The sequence below is a fragment of the Perca flavescens genome, chromosome 21 (assembly GCF_004354835.1).
Source record: "Perca flavescens isolate YP-PL-M2 chromosome 21, PFLA_1.0, whole genome shotgun sequence".
NCBI lineage: Eukaryota > Metazoa > Chordata > Actinopteri > Perciformes > Percidae > Perca > Perca flavescens.
Genome location: NC_041351.1, coordinates 17,921,333 through 17,941,469, shown reverse-complemented (window position 1 = coordinate 17,941,469; position 20,137 = coordinate 17,921,333). Strand labels below are relative to the sequence as shown.

At 39.8% G+C, this 20,137-nt stretch overlaps 1 protein-coding gene across 1 annotated transcript in view; it reads right to left on the bottom strand.

The window, feature by feature from the left end:
* Positions 1-15,262, bottom strand: part of ace (angiotensin I converting enzyme (peptidyl-dipeptidase A) 1) — a 31,313-nt gene extending 16,051 nt beyond the window's left edge. Inside the window, exons 1-17 of the mRNA XM_028567315.1 lie at positions 14,718-15,262; positions 9,792-9,959; positions 9,541-9,628; positions 8,498-8,641; positions 8,117-8,308; positions 7,241-7,338; positions 6,893-7,062; positions 6,558-6,781; positions 6,286-6,430; positions 4,723-4,821; positions 3,950-4,072; positions 3,641-3,846; positions 3,070-3,206; positions 2,598-2,756; positions 1,448-1,535; positions 932-1,075; positions 155-346 (exon numbers count right to left, since the gene is read on the bottom strand). Coding sequence (XP_028423116.1) covers positions 155-346; positions 932-1,075; positions 1,448-1,535; positions 2,598-2,756; positions 3,070-3,206; positions 3,641-3,846; positions 3,950-4,072; positions 4,723-4,821; positions 6,286-6,430; positions 6,558-6,781; positions 6,893-7,062; positions 7,241-7,338; positions 8,117-8,308; positions 8,498-8,641; positions 9,541-9,628; positions 9,792-9,959; positions 14,718-14,951 — 2,611 coding nt within the window. The 5' untranslated portion in view covers positions 14,952-15,262. The remainder of the gene's footprint in view (positions 1-154; positions 347-931; positions 1,076-1,447; positions 1,536-2,597; positions 2,757-3,069; positions 3,207-3,640; positions 3,847-3,949; positions 4,073-4,722; positions 4,822-6,285; positions 6,431-6,557; positions 6,782-6,892; positions 7,063-7,240; positions 7,339-8,116; positions 8,309-8,497; positions 8,642-9,540; positions 9,629-9,791; positions 9,960-14,717) is intronic.
* Between the last annotated feature and the right edge of the window lie 4,875 nt (positions 15,263-20,137).

The following is a 20,137-nucleotide window of genomic DNA, read 5'->3' as shown; positions in this document are numbered from 1 at the left end:
TCCAAACTGAACTACTGACTGAAGTGTGGTTTTGGCTTGCTGTGACCTCAACTCCTGAAAGCCTGGTATAATCAAAATAAAGTGTCTAAAGGTAACGTAGCCCCGAATATTTTATTATGAAAACCAGTTCCAAAACTTCCTTCTTGTTACTTACCCAGCAAATGAGCAGGAATGGGTCCCTTCAGGTTGATGTGCTTTGAACCATACTTTTTGTACAGAGCCCTGCGGACATAGGCATGCACATTCTGATAGAGCGGCTCCAGCTCCTTCCACAGAGCCTCCAGGTCTTCCTCAAAGGTAGGGGTTTCATACAGGGAACGCCAGAAAGCCCCATTGTCAGAGTGTCCTATAGACAAATATAGGATACAAATATTAATCAATAAGGTGTATTTTCTAACTCTGTAATGTAGGCAATGCACACATTTTAAGCTGCTTCTGAAGCAAAACATATCCTAAATGGTGAGTTCAGGTTAAGCCAGCAAGCTACTTTCATTTCTGTAGGGTCAATATGAAGTCACGGTGATCAGCCAGTTAGCTAATCTCAGCACAAAGACTGGGAACAGGGGAAAACAGCTAGCATTTTTCTGTCCACAGGTAATTACAGTATGTGTTAGATGTTATGTGCCAGACTACATCTTGGATGGGACCATGTCGAAGCAAACAGCAGAGACTCCAGGAAGGTACTGGTCCCGACCAAATTAAATTTATTAAAAATAATGTTTTTAGGTTTCAGTTTTTATACTGATTAAACAAACAAGATATAAGTTGCTATAGAGGTGCTGGTAGGCAACGGTGGACAGCCCTCACTGTAAAAAAAATTCTTAAACTGCTCTCCCCTGTTCTCCGGGGTTCACATTCTTGTATTTTTCAAGCAAAAGAGATCAAAGAGAGAATTTCAAGGTAGATGTAAAACTACTCATTAAATTCATACCATTGAGTGTGGCAGCTGTGTTGGCCAGTTCAACATATCTCTTGTAATCCTGGCGAAGCACTTTGCCAGCAGCATCTCTCCATCCTTTCCAAGCAAACAACAGTTCGTCATAGTCCCTGGACTCTGCCATGATCTTCTGGAGATCTGAAACACAGCGCATTCTTTAAACACTAACACTAGTCTTTATTACACTAGCTTTACCTACTGCATACTGCAATATGCAGCAGAGCGTTCATGTATTTTCAGAGGTTTCAATTTTTCTTGTATAATACTTAAGGTGATAATTATTTCACCTATAACAGTTATTACATGATTTCATAGTAGCTAATAATTACATGTTTCAATTACCAATACTTAATTTGACATTAACTATCTGGTAAGTATTATTAAATTGCTGTTTGCACATATGATACATTTACTTCATTAATAATTACATATTGTATATTATTATATATTATTCATATTTTTTGGAGTCTTTATATAAGGATTGGCACATATAGTATTTCATAGTCTTACCTGGATCTAGTGGATGGCACGTTCCTTTATCTCTGCACACCTGAGCCACACTGTACTTGGTCTCCATGTTGGATAGGAGAGTGTTGTACTGAAAAGGTAAAGGCATCCACCAAACATTAGATCCCACTGAAACATCTGCAATTACATTTGGTACATTTGGTAAATACATGTGCCAGCTTTCTAAATGGCGCTCAGGTGGAGGAAAGAGGATAAGGGCATGTAAGAGAAAAAAGTTACTCTGAAAATGAATTAGAGAATCACTGAACAATATGTCTAATTTACATTTTAACAATGGCTACAGTTACTACTTGTTTTTGAGTGCTTGAGTTGGCTGGTACTTGTTTGGCATACAGTATGTATTCATTTGTGCACAGCTCCTAGAGCTCTGTGTCTGGTCCAAAAAGAGCTTTCCCCTTCACTAAAACGCCACAGTTTGAAGAAGGCATCACATACAAGTTCATGGTGGCTGGCTCTTGCTAAATTTCATTTTATAATTGTGGCCTTTCCACCACATTCATTCCCATTCACACATTGGACTGATTTCATTTCAGTGGGGTTGCTACTATGAAATAGAAGAATGTTTTAAGGTAAGTCACTGTGTGTTAATGGCTGTTTCATGAGTAGTACAAAAGTTTGTCAGGCTGTATGGTCAAATTGGCATGCTAATAATAAGCAAAAGGCTTCAAATTGTTGAATTGGGGTTTTCTTAATTTGCTTGTGTTTTTTTGTCTATTGGCATGTGTTTTCTGTGTTGAGCTCTGAGGGCCACTGTATATGTCCAATGTCTGATATATTTTGGTGCAAACAGCAGGATTTTCATGCATGCTAAGGTTACTCGTATGAGGGAAGCTTAGTGCTTTTAACTGGTGCTGCCTGCTAATGGTCTGAGACACACACCACCTGTAAGAACTACCTTTATGTATTCTGGCTTAGCATCATTACTGCTACTAGATTATGTTAGCTAGCTGGAGCCAACGGATGCCTATCAGCATGACCAAGTGCAACTTACATTATTTGCCTTTAATAAGCATGAGCTATCATTTTGGTTTTGGTTTTTCTGGTCCCCATTGCATGTGCATTGATGATTTTTTATGAGAAACACATCTCGGTTTTCTGTCTATTATTGTAGAGAAAGACATTTCCTCCACACCTCTTCCAGTTCTGCTGTGGACAGCGCAGCCCTCTCAATGTCGCTGAGTTTTTTGATGATGCGTTTGACCGAGCCGTCCTGGAAGTCAGTGGTGTCGTACTGACGGGCCTTCTGTCCATACTTCAGGGTGTGGGCTGACATCTCCAGGTTCTTCTCAAGCTAGACAGGAATAATGAATACTCATGAATAATCTATTTGTATTATGCGTCAGTGGAAGCAGGGTGATTGGATGGATGGAAAGGTACATGGGTAATTAGGGAGATACATGCATACATGGGTTGATTAGTGACTCACTGACTCAATCATTTAGTGATTAATTGACATGATTTATTAAGCAATGATTTTATTGATTACCCAAGTTGCACAAAATCAACATAAGATGCAACAGTCCTTCAAGTTTGATTGATGATAGATGATGCTTGGACAATGTTAAGGTGATCTCAATGGAGTCGGTCTGTCAAGAGGGTCTCACCATCGCCTGCTTATTGGCTTCGTTGATTTCGGTGTTGTACTTCCAGGAGGCCTCGGTGTAGGCGTTCCACACCACCTCAGCTGTGCTGTTGTACTCGTCCAGAAAAGTCTTTGCATCAAGCTCATCTGTGTTCTTGTCTGAGTAAACAAGAAGAGGGACAAGTCAGCTGAAATAGTGTACATAAAGATCCACTTAATTCAGTCACATTTTAGTTAAATTAAAATGTGTTTATTATCATTATAATGTTTTTAGGCGTTTGCTTCCAAAGGATAAGAAAACTGTGCTTTTCTGTATGTGTGCACGCATGCAGAGAAGATCTTGGAACAGACTGCTAAACATTTTACCAAGGCTAAAGAAATAGTTTACACCCCTGCACCGCATGGAATCCATCCTGCACAGCCACCACGTCTTTGTCACATTTTAGAGTAATAAATATGATTGTTTTACTTTCTTACATGATTTATTTAGAATAGTTCTTATATTGGATTCTTTCCTCCCAGATAATGTTAATGTATTTCATCTTCTGTTTTTGTGCTATTTGTTGACTATTCATTTTGAACAGAACTCTTACCAATATCCTCAGGGTAGCCCTCAGGGATTGGTGGAACCCAGTTAAAGTCAGGCCATCCCAATGTCTCATTCACATTTTGCTTTTCCAGCCACTTAATAATGGGGTCAAAATATTTCATCAGTGAGCTGGCATCCAACTTGTTGGTCCCTATAGCCTCCTGGAGCACATTAGGCCAAGGTTGGGAAGAGCCAGCCTGGAGAATTTTCCTGGAGAAAGTAGAATGAAATTGTATTACACCTTCACTGCTTCCCTAAACCCATTATTCATGCTCTGTGTAATAAACAATAGAGACCCAATCACATCACATACTTTAAAATGGCCCCTGCTTCTTTGGAGCGGTAGATGTCACATGTGTGCAAGGGACCCGTGTGATTGGCTGCCGCGCACAGTTTTTCGTGAAGCTGGAACTGCAGGATGAAGCTAACAAAATACCTGCAGGGAAAGAATTGCATCTTACTACCTTTCAAAATGTTCAACAATATTTAATTAAAAGTCAAAAAGGACTACTTTTTGGTAAAGACCATCAAAAATCTTTTATACTTCAATACACTGACTAGAATAGTACAAAACAAAAAATTACCCCTAAGCTTAGATGATAACAATGTTGTAAGTGTGTGTTTCAGTAACCACTACAAAAAAATGTGTTTGCTTGTTTAAGTATGTGTGTGTTTGACTATCCGTCAGTCCCCACATTGTTAAAGAAACCAGCTGGGGTCAGAGGCTTTTCTTTTAGAAGCTTCCTGTTATTGTAGGGTTTTTGCATTGTGTAAACCCACACTCAAGTGCTAGTAATTGAGTCCAGTTACTACACACAATACTTTAACTCCCAGATCACCAGCCATTCTTGCATGTTCATTAAATTGACCTTATTCACATACTGTATTTCCCTGGTGCCCTTAGATGTATGTGCAGGCACGTACACAAACACAGGTCCTTTTAGGCATATTCTGGAATTGAAATCTTTAAGTCTGTAGCAGTGAAGCTAATCAGACAGCTAGGAAAATATTAACTACATGTCGTGAAAATATCATGCCTTAGTGTGTCAACCATTACGTAGTAGCGTGGCTGGAACAGAATGCTACCTGATGTATGGCGTGTTTCCAGGGATGTGGTATTTTGCACCAGGATCAAAGTGATCCTCTGTACGCCTGGTGGGTGGACAGATGCCTTGATATTTTGTCCTTTAAAATGAAATAAGACAATTAGATTTAGAAAACACTGACATGCGCTGGATACATACAGTAACTAAGACGTTAGTTGGAAAGTTATTCAGCCTATTAATGATGATGACACACACACACACACACACACACACACACACACACACACACACACACACAGTCTTCTACTCTTACTACGGAGCATCTTGACTTAATCTGTTGCAGCTGGGATTTGTTCAGTCTCGCTAGCTGTAAAGTGGTTATGGAATATCAGTCATTAACTGACAAGGTCAATGTAAAGCTATTGGTTCGGCCCTCCACAACAGTGCCTGATTCTCATGTGGGAAAATGAATTGCCCACCCCTTCCATAGGACAACGTAGCCTATGTTGGAGACTAGCTAAATTAATTCACATACTACATCTAATTAGCTCATACGGGCTACTTAGGTGTGTAGAAGCTAGCTGCTAGTCTGGGCTGTGAACATTAGGGTCTAACCCAATTATGGAGTCAAAACACGTGATTTGGCCTTGATTTGCATTATAACTGTTGTTTATGTTTGTGAAGAAAGGGATGGCCCTCAGAACTCACAATGGTACTTTCACTTTCAGTTGATGGTTTAAAAACGTTTTATGGGATGGTCTGAACTAAAATTGCACGTTATACCTTTCTAAGAGTCTTAAATGTCATGTGTGACATGTGATATGTTGTTTTTACATATGTATATATTTGTATAGATTTATCTTTAATTAAAACGAAAATAGTTTTGGCTTTATGACCCCTTGTCATATTTTCACTACATGGGAGAGATCCCCCCGCCCCTTTTTACATTTATTTTTATGTAACTAAGTAACTTTTACTTAAAGTACATTTTAAATTTAAGTAATTTTTCAGATAGGTATTTTTACTTGTACTTGAGTAATATTTCATCAAAGTATTGGTACTTTTACTTGAGTACAATATTTTAGTACTTTTTCCACCTCTGTCTATGTGACAATGTGAAAGAGGCCGCAGGTGAACCTACAGAGAATGATCATCTGACAGACAAATTTAGTGACTTGCTGGTGAACATAGTGGAGCGTTTAGCAGCTACAGAGACAGATATCAGGAAAAGGTAGAGTCCAAAAACAGAGCTAAAAGACAGTGAATATTGGACTTTCACACAAACATGACATCAAATAAGCGAGAATGCTAATAATCAGCATGTTTAGGTTTATATAATTTTTTATAAATAATTTTCTCAACACATGTCTAAAGAGTCAAACAACAGACAATTGCTATCCGGATAGCTTAGCTTAGCATGAAGACTGAAACGGTGGGCAAGAGCTAGCAGTAGCTTCATATTATGCTAATAGATGGGAAGATTGATACCACTCTCAGTCTTAATCACAGCAAGAAAGTAAATAATAATTACGCTTCCCAAAATTTTTTAACTTTCCTTCAACGTGACATATCTTGTAAGTATAGCCTGTGTATAAAAGCCTACCGGAGGTGCCACCAGTCAGCGTTGTAGCGCTCTGGAGGTGTGTCTCCATTGAACACACCCCATCTCCACTGGTCAATGAGGTAGCCAAAGGGAAGGAAGGCTATCTTCTCCAGAGCCATTTTTAACAGGTAGTTGGTATCAGTTTCTGGAGAAACACAATGCAGAAACACAAATTTTACAATATTTTAGAACTCATTTAATTAAATTGGCACATGTGCGCTATGGGATGGTATTTCATTGGCTTGGATTTATTTCTGTCTTAGTCTCCTTACCAGGGTCAGAGGTCACAGTTTCCAGCAGATTAATGGTTTTCAGATGTTTGGGTGTGGAAACAGAGAGAGACAAAACATCCCCAATAGCCTCGTGAAAACCGGGGTTGGCTCCGCGACGGTAGCCCACAGGCTGGTCCTTGTACTGCAGGTAATACTGGACGTGCCCCATCTCATGGTGCACAGTAAAGAGCTGCTCCATCGTCACTGTGGTGCACTGCTTGATCCTAAAAAGGATGAAATTACTTTGATTTATTATGTTTTATCAACAAAATGAGCAGTTAAGTTGGCAATGAATTAAATGTAACTATATCTCACTAAATAGCTCACAATTTTACCTGAAGTCTTTGCGGTTGTAGAAGTCCCAGGCAGACGCATGGCACACCACTTCTCGACCATCAGGCTTCACCAGCATGGATCCATCCCAGAACTCCTCGGGCATCTCGTCTAAACCCAGAGACGTGAAGAACTCCTCGGCCACACGAAACATGTGCGTGGCATTATAGCCCTGTGGAGAAGTCACAATTCAGCTCAATGCTATCTGACAAAACTATAATCACCTAAAAGCAGAGAAAGAGTTGGATTAATGAGAAATGAGATACTTAAGGTTACTGTCTGCAAGACCAATAGAATTATCTTTTACTACAATCCATCCCAGTGGCACAAAATCTTGCCCCCATACTTACTTGTCTGCCCATTTCACCAGTTACATCCAAGTTTGGTTTGTCAGGAAATGGGATCATCATGCCATAAATATTGTTCCAAGTCTGGGCCCACATATTCCCTGAGAGTGAAGAAGAAAACACACTTAAGCAGCAATATGGGCATTGTTATGGGATACTCCGCTCACTCACAGTAATGTGATAAGCACACAAAATGACTTGCCATAGTGTTTTGGCATCTTAATACTGTATCGTCCCTGGCATGTGTGATTACATCTTTGATGATTTCCCAGGCTTTTATTAACTAATGATTGTTTATGCTAGGGACTGTATGAAAGTTATTTGGGGGGGTGTGGAATTACATTATGGATTTATGTAATGCAGAATAAAATGACGGAAATTTTTAGCAAGGGAAAAGAAATGGCACACTCTTCAGATAGATAATGCTCAAACATTAACTGCAAAGATCCACAATTTGTGTTTCTTGAAGCTGGCATTTTGGTCCCACAGTTACTACAAAATAAACCCCTGATAAAGAAACATGGATTTTGTCCTCTGTGTATGGCAAAATGCATCCATGATGTACACACATGGCATTTTTTTCATGCAACAATTTTGATGTAACTGTTCAACTTTACAGTAAATTCACAAGGGGGAAATAAAATCTGGGGCATGGGAAAATTAAACACCCTCCCTTGCACTCCCAAAAAATCAGCCGCCCCCCCTCCATTTTAGAAAAGAGAAACCCCCACTGCTTTTCTAACCTTACTTCCCCTCTAATAATATTCCTACAGTCCCTTATTATCAAATTTATATATGTCCTGCAGCACATATTCATTGCTCTTGTCAGCAGACAGTGTACAGTTTGTTAGCAACATATGATCATATGTTCAGTTGTACCGAGCAGGTGGGCAGGGATGGGTCCTTTAAGGTTGATGTACTTGGGACCGTACTGGTTGTAGAGCTGGCGGCGCACAAAGGCATGCAGGTTCTGGTAGAGGGGTTCAATGGTCCTGTAGAGTTCTTCTATATCCTTCTCAAAGGTCTTAGACTCATACGAAGAGCGCCAGTCATCTCCAGTGTCCGTAAACCCTAAATAGAATAAAATGTTAATTTCTCTATTTTTCACTCTCTTTCTTGCTCTTTCCCTTCCTCTATCAGACATTTCTACTCCTTTACTCTCCTTGTTCTATTGTTACGTCATTATCATTAAATTAATTACTTATTTGTAGCATTATGAACCTTGTGCTCTCAATGTCAAAGGTGAAGGGGGATTCTTACCGTCGGCAACAGAGGCTTTGTTGCTGAGCTCCACAAACCTGGGGTAGTACTTCCTAAGAGGTACACCTGATTCATTGTGCCAGGCCTCCCACACGTACAGCAGCCTCTTGTAGCTCCTGGAGTTGGCCATGATTTTTGTGAGCTCTGCAAAAATGAAAAAAAAATCCCACTCTCAGTCATAAGAAAAGCATGTAAAATAAAGAGAGGCTAAACTGGTGCACAGACAAAAAAGTATAACTCAAAAGCAAAAGCTGTAAGTTTGTCCTAAAACAATCAAGATGTATTGGTGTTTAGATAACTTCATGCTCTCTTAGCAGGAAAAGGACAGAACAGACGCATTATTCAAGAGATTATCTTTGAGTTATGACAACTCCATCATAGTCTGAGCATCATGTAAAACAACATTTATCTTCAAAATGCCAGAAGTAGGAAACAAAGGTAAAGAGAACAAGACAGTTGAAGACAACTAAGGAAGGTTGGGTTAGTGGAAAAAGTGATTGTTGACAGTCTGTTTGTTATTATAATAACACCATGTGATTTGCACCACATACTTTGAATAACCCTGTTCCACCTTTTTATTGTTTCCAAGACTAACAAACTATGTAATCATTATGGGGACTTTACATAACAACAGTAAATTAGCTAATTCATTTTTATGAGTAATAATTTAAGTAGAAATAATTGTTTTTGTAAAAGCGTGTTTTGGCAGTTGTTGCTGAAAAAACACAGAGCCATAGTTCGCATGCCGGCAGCGTTCAAAGGTAAAAGCTTCCATAGCTTTTTACTCAACACTAATGGTCACATCCACAACGCTTCCTTTGGAGTCCTCTATGAAGTAATTGTGCCCATCCTGTTACTTTTCCAAGAGCAGATAAGATCTTAACCACTAATTACAACTGTTTTTCTTTCTAGACTCCCCATCCACATTGTTGTGTTTCATAATGCTCAACATTGCACTGATCCTATTTCTTTCAAATAACTCCAAAGCATTTGTATTATATAATTTATGCCTCAAACTGATCCGTTATGCAATATTTACTAACCAGGTTCCAGGCTCCAGCTTACATTCGGTGCTGGTTCCACCTTGGCTGTTGAATAAATATTGTCCATAGTGCTGAGAATTGTGTTATACTGGAGGCAAGAAAAGAGATTTGAAGTCAGTCTTTCTTGTTAAAAAGAGGTCAGAACTAATACAGTGACAGGACACATCTTCCACAACACATTTTCCTTTATGAAATGTGAAACGGTCAATAAAACATACATAAAAAAGAAAAGATGTGAAACAGAAACAAACCTCCTCTCTGTCTTCCTGGGGCAGGTTGGCAACTCCCAGCAACATGATCTTTTCCATCAGTTTCTTGTCAGGGTCAGGAAGAGAGTTGAGAAGCTCACGAGAGAAGACCTCCTTGGCCTTTAACCCCCACGCTGAGGAGAAGGCCTGCTCTTCCAGGGATGCCTTTACCTAAAGACAAGAAGAAGTGAATGATAATGATATATTGGTTACTCAGAAACAACAACCTGAAATTTAAAAGGCATGCCAAGAAGGGCTAAATGACTATGTAGCATCAGTCATTTAGCTTCTTAATGTCTTAAAGCGTGTTTTTATAACCAAGCGAGGGCCACAGCATTATTTTCCTGTGTTGTTAGTTATTTTTTTTTATCGATGTGCGTCAGAAAGTGGGAAGCAATGAGAGTACGTTGGGACATGGTGGACACCTTTGTTGAGTGGTGTGGGAGGAATCACCTTCAGCTCAGTGTGGCCAAGATGAAGGAGGAAATGATGGTGGACATTAAGAGAACTAAAATACTCATACAGATTTAATTATTTGCTGGGCCTAATGGACAGGGAACAAGACCGATTCTATTTTTTAGGAAGCTCAGATTCTTTAATATACATCAGTTTGTCATTACACATGCATACATGTACTATTGGATGGATTGTCATAATGTTAGTGGTATCCTACCAACTTCTGTGATCCCCTGACTACAACACTAGAGAACTTTTCCCACTTTGCTCCCCCTACAGGTTGGAAGCGGAATTGTCCATTACATTACATTGTTAGGTTGAGGAAAAAATCATGGTTTGGGTTAAAATAAGTATGTTTGTTACACAACTTAAGGGTTAAGAAGGTTACGTAAGTTGACTTTTGATGTCGTACGGGTGGTTACAAAAAGTGGTCTCCTAGGTGAACATCTCGTGTGGCTTAGAAATGTATTTGTGATAAACTGGGAGAATGACATTTTCCTCTAAACGTTATTGAGAATACAGTTTAGATGTATAGGAACATAATTTTTTGTAGTGCTGGGTCTCGGTGAATTTTTGGTGATCTCATGACTTTTAATCTTAAAGCCATCATCAGGTAAACATTTTTATTTGTCCAATAATTTGGTTTACCTGGGGCAGTACTTGAAATACATAGACCGTTCCCAAATACGTGAAACTTCTATTGTTTTTTTCACATCTACATGCACGCACCCTCGGAGCGGCTATCAAAACAAACAGAGAAGTTCGGATTACAACACACAGAGGGAGTGAGATTTCATTCTCTGCTCAGGAAGCCATTACTCCACTATATCTTTACATAACAAATCCTATTTTGCGGCTATATTAATGTTCTGAATATCAAGAACAGCCCCTTTAACAATGACCAATATCAGCTAGCGTGGATGCACACTCTTGTTATCTAACTCCTATACCTACAACATGTCTCCACTTGAGTCATGGGTTCCGTTCTGTACCAACACATCTTCCCTCTGGGATCAATGCAGTGCTCTGCCTGTCTACTGGAGCAGCGAAACAACCCTAGCTCAAGGATAACATTTTTGAAAAATGCATTTGTCAATGCTCAAGTACACATTCAGTACTGAATCTCAGGAGCTTTTCTTTATGGCACTCTGGAAGGTCATGAACATAGGCGTTCTCGGTATCCATTGACAGTGCTGGGAGAGTCAATGGAGTCAAGGCTGTTGTGGAACATTGCATGGATAGTATCTGTCACAATGATTTGCTCCTATTCAAAATGATGAACTACAGCTGTATTGTTACAGCACTATGTTTATATGCTGCACTGTTAACATTTTATTGTCCTAAGAAAACATGTTTTTACTGTTACAACCATATGTGTCATGTTAAAGTTAGGACATCACACTGTAAATAGCTTGGGGAAATTGGAAATACATGGACACACACACACACACACACACACACACACACACACACACACTAATGTTAAGGTAACCATCAAACAGTAACTTCATTCTAGTAATGTTTCATTGAGGCCTTTCTTATCTGTCTCTTTCTCCCAGCCTTCTCTATAATTACAGACTGCAGGATGGGAACACTGGTGACAGTGAGTTGAAGTATTAACTCTGACCTTTGTGCTCTTCCTCTCAATCTCTCAGTCTTTTTCTCAATTATTTTTTCCAGCCTGCCTACACCCATCAATCCACCCAGATAATCATTCTCAAAGAAACACAATAAAGATACTGCAAGGCTGAAATGCATTTTTTTTTCTGGTTTTCTTTCCCTCATTTCTTTTTTGGTTATACAAGCTGCATTGAGTGTTGTAATTTGTAAGGTTACAGTAACTTCTCCATTAACAAATTTACACTTTGAACACATAACCTGTATGTGTACAATTGATAACTGGACGTGAAAGCAACACTTTTGTATGAGTATAATTCCAAAATGAGTTGGAATTGTTGGATTGTTAACTTTTTAAAGGTCTCATGGTAAAAAGTGAGATTTCCATGTCTTTATTGATTATAAAGCAAGTCAAGTTCCTATATAAATACTGTCAAAGTGTCATCACGCTCAATCCCAGAGAAATGCACACAGCCCATATTCAGTTCCGCTAAAGTGCAGTTAAAGTCATTCCCCGGCTGCAATGACAAAGAGACTCTAATGGCATTTTTCCATTACATGGTACCTGCTCGACTCGCCTTTTTCGGTTTTCCATTATGAAAAAAAGTCCCTGGTACCTGCCAACAGGTCCTTTTTTAGTATCACCTCCGTCGAGTTTCCAAGCGATAACCAAAAGGTGACGTGAAAATCTGCAGACTACTGATTGGTCGGAGGGAATCGTCACTAATCACTGCGTCATCATTGCTAGCGACAGACGGGGGTGTCCTGAACAAACCCGCCATTTTTAAATAGTTTAGCCAGCGGTGTGTTTTTTTTGCTGCCTCCAGCTTGTTTGAAACAAAATTTGTCTTCTGGCTGTGGCAACACACCTTCGACATTCTGTGTGTGTCACGTTAGGTCATGGCAGTTTTCCTGCGGCGTCGCTATGACGACCAGCCACGCTCACCTCAGGCATGAGGCGGTACTAAATCTGCAATGGAAAAAGGAGGACGGGGCACCGCGGTCAAGTTGAGCCGAGTGGCTCTACTGGTACTAGGGTAAGCGCCATAAGAGCACAGATGAAGAAGCCACAGAAACGAGAAAGAGAAAGGCACTAAAATGGAGCATTTCAGACAGAGGGTGAATACAGGTATAGTCAGACAGACAGTACGAGAAAAATCATGTTTTTTGAACATAAGCATGTAAACATTTTCTACTAGAAACCCAAAATACAAGTATGATCCTGAAAATGAGCATGATATGGGACCTTTAATCTTCCTTTCCTTAGAATTATTTTTTGGGTAACAAAATGTTTCCAAAATTGATTTATAGTATTTTAAAATGAAAGTCTTTACTTTAAGGTAGTTCTCAAACTTCAAATTCAAGTCACGGGAAAAAGCTGGCAGCATGCAGCGAAATGAGCCTCAGGTCTGATGCTGACACTTGACGACAGTTGGTATTTCATTCTGGCGTTCAAAAGACACCAGCCATTAATATCCACTCTCATTGGGTTTTATTCAGCTTGATTAGTAGCTTGTGAACCGATCCTCATACAATTTATTCTTCTACCCGTCTAATGTGAGCCTCATTTGCACCGAGACCAAATCACCCTCACCTCTGAAACTGGCAGAGTAGGAAGTGTGTGTGTGTGTGTGTGTGTGTGTGTGTGTGTGTGTGTGTGTGTGTGTGTGTGTGTGTGTGTGTGTAGTGCACATGTTATGTATTTAAAAATGCCACTTTATTCTAATAATTTCAGTGTGATGTAATAGATTTACAGTGCATCATAAGTGGAATGCCAACATTAGAACATTTCTCTGTCAGGCTGAATTGCCATGCTCTCCCCTGGCTGCCAGGTTAGATGGAGCTTAGCACTCTGATCCACTTTGATCCCATCTTTGAACTCTCCGTGCTCATACATTACAACTACAATCCCCGCTCATCTTTCACCTTACATCCCAGACACATTCTGGAGAGCAGAACATGTTCTGCAGCCTGACCCTGTTGACACTGGTGTGGTGGGGGCCGCATCGATATGCCTGTTCAATATGTGAGGAGAGACCAAAGCCTGAATAGTGTATTGAAATCTTGTTGTGACAGCTGTACAAGCACATGCGGAAAAAAATCCAGAGGCTTTGCTGTAAGTGTGTCGGTTGGACAATTTGCTTTCACAAGTTTTTATGTGACAGAATAAGATTGCGTTGTTCACACATGTCCATGAATATGTGTGCATTGACTCTTGTGCCCTGAAGGCAAGTAAACACTCTCTAACACCTCTACAGTTACATTGGCTCCTGCAATATATTGCCTCACTGTACTCTTCTCCTGCTTAACTGCCTGTGTCCTTTCTGCCTCGTCTATGTTTATGCAAATGTTTCTCAAGCATATGTTGAGATGAAACTATAAAATCATTCCAATCTGCTATTAATGTCCTTTAAAAGCCTGAACATTGGACCATAAAGACTATAGTGCATGTTAAACTGCATTTTGTAGCATCTGGACAAACTGTATTAAGCAGAAAACATCATAAAACAGAGTTAGAACAAATGAATAGCCAACATAATAGCATGCAAGTCCCCCTAGAAATGTATTCAAAACTTGAAGCCGTTTGCACCACAGGCATACAGATCGGTTTTATATTTCCAGTAACCCACAAACTGAGTTGCATTGGAAGGAAACAAAGCATGTCATTCTGGAGAGAGATGAATAGGCATGATCTCCAAATCAAGCAGGGCTCAGCTCCACAGAAACCCTTGTCCATGCATGCATTTGTGGTGACGTGGTGCCAATGCTGGCAAGAACAGATCTAAATGGGCCAATTTCATACCAGTGTGAGAGAAAGGTCACCCTCTAAGCTCAAAACTCCAGGAGTTGTCCTACCTGAAGCTCGGAGTTGTGGGTCGTGATGTTGGTGTTGTAGTTCCAGCTGGCAGAGACGCTGAAGAATAACACCTCCTCAGCAGTGCTGTTGTAGTCGCTGAGGAACTTCAGAGCATCAGCCATGGTGTTCTGATATTCCCCTGGCATCCAGTTTGCTGGCAGAGCCTCAGAGAGTCCCAAGACTGGCAGCAGCAGTACCACTGACCACAGAAACCTGTCCACGCCAGTGCCCATGGCTAGCCTCCACCAAAGAAAGAGTGGAGGAGAAAAATGTGTAGAGAGTAGGAAGAGTTGGAAAGAAGAGCTAAAAATACATTTGCATCAATGAAGTGAGAGTACACCTTCCCCCTGGAGCTGTTGTCTCATCCACTCCGCTGCTCCCTTCTTATTCTCCCAACCTGGCTGCGAGTGAAATGCACAGAAGCCGAAGCAAGCTTCTTTTTAAGTGTCCATTTAACCCAGCCCACACTTCTCTGCAGCCTTCCCTCTTACCACTTTACAGCACTGGACGCATTTCCCCCCCCCCGTTCCCTCCCTTGCTACTCTCTTTTCTCCCTCCCTTCTTTTTCTGTTCAGCAGCCAGGATTTGGATGGGTGGCAGATCTAAGTTTCTATAAGTGTACAAGATGAGAGATAAGATATGACACACCAGTGCAGTGTGCCTGTCTGCCTGCCTGCTTGCCTGCCTGCCTGTAGAGTGGCAGATCCTGAATAAACAGCACTGGAGTGTCTGGAAGGGACTCCACATACTTTGCTCTCAGTTCCCTCCTTCAGCTTAGTGACAGAGGGAGGGAGAGTTATAAAGGCAGGGGAAATGAAAGAGAGAGGGCATATGGGAATGAAACAGGATGGGGGGGGCAACAGGATTGAAGGCTGTGGGTTGAAAAGGCTGTAAGAGATTAGCAGAAAAAAGTGATGTTAGAGGCACAAAACGGTGAAAGGGACTCACCTCACCTGAGTTTTATACAGCAATGCTTTATCTCCCTAATCAGAGGAAAAAAAACATATCAAACTACAAATGGAAACAGTGCATTTTTCTGATGTGGTACTGACTCCCACACTAAATTTACAAAGTACATAATTAGTGATCAAAAGTCTGCAATAACCCCCAGAAAGAGACAGCAGAGACAGTTGACAGGTCTTTTTTAAAATCCAAAATGTACTGTAGTTCCAATTTTTTAACTATTTATGGTCGGCATGTTTTTGCAAAATTAAGTAGGTAAGTAAGTAAAATGTATTTATAAAGAGCTTTTTATAGACAATTCACACAGTGCTTTACAGGGGTAGACACAAGAAACACAAAACAGTGTGAGAACACGATACATAATCAGTATTGCACTATAATATTGAAAGTGCAGACCGGTCAACCAAACGTCTGTCTAAGCAGGTATGTCTATATCTGATTTTAAGAATCCACAGAAACTGCAGACCGTAAGGGTGGAGGCAGAGGATTCCAAAAAGTAGGTGCTAAGGACCAAAACACTTGATCACCTCAGGTCTTAAGTACTGGGGTAATGTAAGACCGTCTATTTGACCTAGTGAGTAGCGTTGCAGCAGCATTGTGGATTGACTTAAGACCATCCAGAGCAGACATACTAAGTGGGGAGAAAAATGCATTACAGTTGTCAATGTGAGATGAGATGAAGGCTGTGAATGTATAAGCATCACAAGTTCAGCAGTTGAAACTACAGATCTCAGTTTACTAATATTTTTAAAACAAAATCTGTTCAGCTGCTTAACATGGGTGCCAAACGACAAGGATTGATCAAATGTTACCCCTAAATGATACAGGTTGGAGCAGACTGCAGAGGAAAGAGGCCCAATACATTGCATAATCATGGAGATGATCTTTTCTGGGGCAACAACCAAAACCTACGTCTTACCAGTCGCTAATATCGTTCGACACTCAAGAAGCCTAGATAACATAAAATCCTCACTGGGCTTAAATTAAAAATGGAGCTGGATATCATCTGCATATAACTGATATTCAATATTGTATCTGTTCATGATCTGTCCCAAGGGCAGAAGATATATAAAGAATAACAGTGGACCCAGAACCGAGCCCTGTGGGACACCACAGGACAGTGGAGAGGAATCTGACGCAAAGTCTCCAATAGAGACGGTGAAACTTCTGTCAGTGAGGTACGAAGAAAATTATTCCAAAGCCTGATATGCCCACCCAATCATGTAACCTATTATTCAGGATATGATGGTCTTCTGTGTCGAACGCCGAGCTGAGGTCAAGAAGCACCAACACAGAACAATCCTTCATCAGAGGACATTAAAATACCGTTAGAAACCCTCAGAACAGCAGTTTTGGTACAGTGCTTTTTCTAAAACCCTGTTTGAAACATATAAATATTGTGCCTATCCAACACAGCAGTTAGTTGATTGGCCACAACCACACAATTGGGAGTGGTAGTTTTCTCCGCTGGTTTTTTGAGGTGGTTTGCATCCAAAATGTGGCCATACTGAATTTGAACATAAGACTCAATTCTCCTATCTAATCTAACTGAAAAAAAGTTCTCCCCCAACCCTCATCCCATTCTTTAATAAAACTAACCTCATCAATTTAGGTTTTGAAAGGGCCTGAAACAGCCCCTGCACTTCCTCTCTAGTAATTCCTACAATATCCCAAAACGTTCTCGCAGCATCAACAACTATTTGTATCCTCTCAGACTTCTTTTCAGAGAAAAATCTTGACATGCTGGTGAAAAAGCTACATCCCCTAAGACAGAGCCTTTAAATACAGGAAGTGGCCAAACGGGATGTACCAAGTTTTACCACATCATAGGGGGATTGGGATTTAGGAATTTTGGTTACTTATTTAGAGTATATCAGTTTGCTGGTGCTTTTGTTTGGATAATAACTGAACTATTTATACTGAGACTAATTAACTTGTTTTGTTTAATTGAAGTGTGGTAGTGTTTTGTTTTGTGTTACCATTATATAAGTTTTCCTTCATGTTTTTTTTTTTTTTTTTTTTTTTTTTTTAAATGGGCCCAGAACTTTGCTGCTAATTTTGTATGTTGTTTGTTTTATTTTTGGTTAAAGGAAACTTGAAAACCCACCTGGGACTCCTCGTGCCTGCCAGCACAGCCCCTCACAGCCCCTGTCCACATTACATCATTGTCATTTGATCCAGTCCAAGTAAAGAATATCTCAGCTTTAAATGGTGCTCTTAATTTTAAAGAATGGCCAATCGGGATGTACCAAGTATTAAGTGCTGAAATGGCTTCCTGTCACATTTACCTTTGTAGTCCCCTTTCATGCTTTACGACACCATGTTCACACTGTTAAAATATATCAGCTGCTTCTGTTGTTACCAACCAGCTGAACATTTACCTGCACCTTGACTTGGTCAGATTACTGGAATTGGTTACAGTTTGAACTACAATTAAAAATAAACCATTGTTAGTAAATGTGTGCCTGGTTTCTTTCTTCTTGGCAATGTTTGGAATGTTTAGTAACATTTTCCTTCCTTCCTTGCGGACGCTTCATGACGCCCTGTGTCTCTCCAGATTCTGCTGCACTTTTCTGCTTTTTTTGCACTTCCGGTTGGACGCAAACTGCATTTCGTTGTCTTTGTACTTGTACTCTGCACAATGACAATAAAGTTGAATCTAATCTAATCTAATCTTAAATAATACAATATTTTATATTTCTGAGGAAATTATGCCAGATAGAAATTAAATAGAATATTCAAAATTAAAACTTCCAAAAATTACTCTAGACATTTTTACATAGCCTATTGTGATAGAAGATGCAAATGTAATTTATATTCAAAAATCAACCCATATTCAAGATTACACTCTCTGGTTTTGTTACAGCCAAACACAAATTGTCCTTTCAGCTCACTGTTGATATTCAAATCTCAAGTGTGAACTGTGTCGAGTTTGAAAACTGTTAGACAGTTAGCTGAGAGGAAATTGGAAGAAATCGTTAAGCTGCTTAATGAGGCCCTTCAGAGTAAAGCAGTGACTGAATGAGGCCATAAAACTTCATTCATAGTTGCAGCTCATGTTTCCCAGGTTCATGTTAATCTATGTACAGGTATTTAGCATGTTGATTTACAGTTGTTGTTGTTGTTGTTGTTGGTATTAGTCATGAGCCAAAGTATCTATTAACCTTGATATTCACATTAATACAGGAAATTAATACTTATGGTATTATAAACCTTATCATTCAAGAAAGGTCTCTAAATTGAAATCTCATCTAAAACAAAATGTATTTGATAGTGGAATACATGGTGTTAGGATAGGTATAGGATAAGGAGTTTGCAGATAAAGATGCAATGCTGACATTTTATTTTTGAGGTAAATTATCTCTAGGGGAACTTAGTCCCCTAACTTACACAAGGTTGCACCTATTATGATTCTCTGCAACACACTAATTGTTAAAGTTAACTTTAGCCTGTGAAATAAGTGAATTAACACAGAAACTGTGACTGTAATGTTACCTCTTTAAAAAGAAAAAAAAACACTGATTGAGGCTGAAGCCTGAATGGTGTTAGTCAGGCCAAGGCACAATGAGACAGAAATATATTACATGAGTAGTTCAGGGTCACAATGGGTTCAGCTTTGGATCGCATGATTAAAGTCACACCACACTGACCTGCAGATAGCCCTCTGTGCAGACATCTATCTTGATTGGGCTGAGAGAAGTCATCAGATATCTGTCGAGTCACGTAGCAGATATCTTAAAAGAGATAACATATCTCCAATGTTCCTGTACACACACATGCTGATTTCTTTGCAAACATGAGACACATGTCCAGCAAGTGGGCTGGGTACTTATTGACCATATACTGTACATCGTACCTGGGCTGATAGGGATGGATGAAGCACTGTGATGAAGTGATAAGGCGGTGGTGTGCATGTAAAGTTGCTGAGATGAGAGGGTACTCACACACTTGTGGCCTTGTTGTGATAGTGTTAAAGGCCCTGAACACCCACACGTGTTTTTAGTTAATCTAGCTGATTGAACCTTTCCTGTGACTGTGTGGTTGTGTATAGATAGATAGATAGATTGATTGATTGACATCTTCCTGAGCCTCTTGTAAGCTTTGTTGCACCTGTTAGGGCAGGACAAATGACAGGTTTATTATTCTTATTGGTAGAAAATATTTGGGACCTAATAAATTCCCATCTAAGCTCCGATCCACCTTCAACTTGAGTGGAGTCTAATCAGCCAGAATAACTGAAATCACCTGTATGGGTGTTCAGAGGCTTTAAGTCAGTACACGTATAGAAAAATATATGCCAAATGTCATACCTTTGATAAGAAAAGAAATATATAACAAGATTTATTTATTTTTATTCTGTATTCCAACGCCTGTGGCTTAAAAACTGAGAAAAGTCTAAGAAAAGAGCAGCAGGTGCCTGGAGACTAACTGGAATTGAGTTCACAGTGTTCACAGT